The sequence below is a fragment of the Atta cephalotes genome (genome assembly GCF_000143395.1).
Source record: "Atta cephalotes unplaced genomic scaffold scaffold01517, whole genome shotgun sequence".
Lineage (NCBI taxonomy): Eukaryota > Metazoa > Arthropoda > Insecta > Hymenoptera > Formicidae > Atta > Atta cephalotes.
Genome location: NW_012131581.1, coordinates 1 through 2,834, shown reverse-complemented (window position 1 = coordinate 2,834; position 2,834 = coordinate 1). Strand labels below are relative to the sequence as shown.

Below are 2,834 nucleotides of genomic sequence, written 5' to 3'. Positions count from 1 at the left end.
TTACTAAATAATAATAATTTTAAACTTAGATAATATATATATATATATATATATATATATATATATATATATATAAATTATATTTACAGGCTCTGTTCGTTGGACACCCTGACAAGCACCCGATAGTCATTCTCAAGGATGTTCCATATGTGGACATGCGTAGCCTCTTGGACTTCATGTATCGCGGTGAGGTGAGCGTCGATCAAGATCGACTGACCGCTTTCCTGCGAGTCGCCGAGTCCTTGAGGATAAAGGGCCTGACCGAAGTAAATGAAGACAAGTGTGATTTGCCAAGTATAACGTCCTCGCTGTTGGGCGGCAGCCAGAACGCGGTGGCACCGCCGCCGCCCAGTCTTCATCGGATCAATCAAATCGGTCCGCATCATCATCATCATCATGTCGCGCAGAAGAGGTTCCATCATATGTCCAGTCATCCGTTGCTTGGTTCGGCGCTGACAGCGCCCAAGAGAAAACGTGGCAGACCCAGGAAGTTGAGCGGTTCGTCGGATACGCCAATTGGTGAAATCGGTGGTCAGGACCTGCAGTCCTGCTCTGGCGCTGATCTAGTCCAGGGCTCACCCGAGATGATGGAAATGAAAATGGGATTGGACTTTCAGAGCGAGGTTAGCGGTAACGGCAGCGTGAGAAACGCCAGTGCCTCCTCTTCCAACAACAACGTTGGCACCAATTCTGCGACCAATAATCCCGCTGCCGCCGCCTCTTCGGGATCATCGACAAGGAGAGACGAGCCTACGGAGAATGGTACCGATACACCGGAACCAGTCACGCGGGTCAAACGAGAACCAGAACCGACGCCCAGCACCTCGGCACAAGGTATGAAACGCATTACGACTATGTCCTATATAATATAGAATTAAATTTCTAAACTTTAATCGTTTTTATTGTTGATTCTAGCGTCGGATGAGACATTCGCGCGGCCGCACAGTAGGCAAGGGAGTGAGGGTTTCAAGCAAGGTAAGATCTTCAGTTCACTTAACTTCAATATAAAGAAGCCTTGCATTGCTAATATTCCCTAATATATATAACGCGAACAATGAATTTCACGCGATTTACGTGATTTACCTGAATATCCCTCAGATATCGTAGCGTATCTTACCTATCAAATGGAGAGCTGCGCGCGTTTGCAAATTGTAATTAATTACATCATTGTATAACTGTGCATAATTTATATTGTTAATTATACAGACATAAACTGTACTTAATAAAATATTAATTCCTTCAGATTTTACCATTCTATACGTGATAAACTTGCAATTGTTCTTTTTTTTGTATCTATTGACAGACTAAAATAAAGAAAGGAAATTTTTTAATTACATTTTACATATAGATCTGTAGGAGTTAATTTTTTATTTTTAACCTTCGGATAAGCGTATTGTTGCATAGAAAATATTTCTTATATTCCTATGATTCTAATTATTGATTTTGAAGATGCATTCTGAAAATTATTACTTACAAGGTAAGTCACAAGAGATCACTGATCAATGCAACATACGCCTGAAGGTTAATCACAGTCGCAGTTTTAATAAAATCGCGCAATTTTATGGATGCAAAAGATAATAAATTCGCGCGTCTAATCGCGGAACGATGTCCCACCAGATGTCTTAGCATGGTGTGAAATGTGATTCCCATAACGCGGACGCGGAGAAGAATGTTAGATTATCTTTAACAATTTTTAATAAAATAGAGTTAAAAGAAAGTAAGTTAAAAGAAAAATATAATATAATTACTATTTATTTTAAAATAATAATTGTGAAATTATGATTTGAATTGAACGCATTAATTCTGGAATGTTGAGTTGGGATTGTCGTCGAATATTCTTCTCCGTGTGAACCCAAAAGACAGGGAAAGAACTCGCTTTTGTGCCGTCCGAATGCTTATTCGTTTCTTGTGAACGCGCCCTGAGGAGCAAGCAAGCAAGCGAACCTTTGCGCGGCATTATGGACGACGCTGTAGACTCTCTACGTGAGAACGACTCTTACGGCTCTCTCGCACGATTCGTCGAGGTCGATCGACGACGTTTGAGAATCTCAGAACTAGAAGCCCGATTCCAAGGGCTCGATATCACAATTAACTTGCACCAAATCTCGAGACTTCGCGTCACACTTCGCGATGATGTTCGCGCGGATCCACCTCTAATCACGCGCGTCGTCGCCACCGTGGACGATGCTTTTATCCTAATGTACTGCTAATGAATTTGACTTTTCAGACATCTCTCGAGCTGCTTTGCCGAGCGGCTCGGCCAGTCGTTGTCACACTTCTGCAAGCGCGCTCCTTCCATTTTTTTTTTTCTTTTAGGAGCTAGCTAGGACTCTCGCGACCCTCGCGATGTAGCGAATCGTGCGCGCAGATCATTTCCGAAAACCGTCGATTCCTTTTCGAAATCTCTCGCGTTTACCTCTTGATCATTTTCGAAACAAAACACACGAAGAGAAAATATAAGAGGTAGAAGAAAACAATTCTAAGCGAGAGAAAAATCTGCATCCGAAAGAATTTGAAAAAAAAAGACAGAAAAGACAGTAAAAATAATTTCCCTTTCCGAAGCGCGAGCGATGTGTCTAAAAGGGTAGTCGCATGAGGGATGTTATATAGTATATCGATACGCGCGCGCGCGATATTCAAATCGCGAGAAGAGACGAGATCGAGACGAAAAAAAAGGATATAAGAATAGAAATCGAGACGAAAAAAAAATTATATATATATATATATATATATACATATATATATATATATATATATAGAGAGAGAGAGAGAGAGAGAGAGAGAGAGAGGGGTAGGAGAGAGTGAGTAGAGTAGGAGAAGGAAGGAAGGAAGAG

General features: G+C 41.4%; 1 protein-coding gene across 1 annotated transcript; it reads left to right on the top strand.

The window, feature by feature from the left end:
• Positions 1-92: 92 nt before the first annotated feature.
• Positions 93-975, top strand: LOC105625432 (protein tramtrack, beta isoform-like; the record flags this gene model as incomplete). Its single annotated transcript, XM_012206762.1, has 2 exons — positions 93-834; positions 916-975. Coding segments are annotated over exons 1-2 (739 nt in total), but the record flags the coding sequence as incomplete, so codon positions are not given.
• Positions 976-2,834: the final 1,859 nt, after the last annotated feature.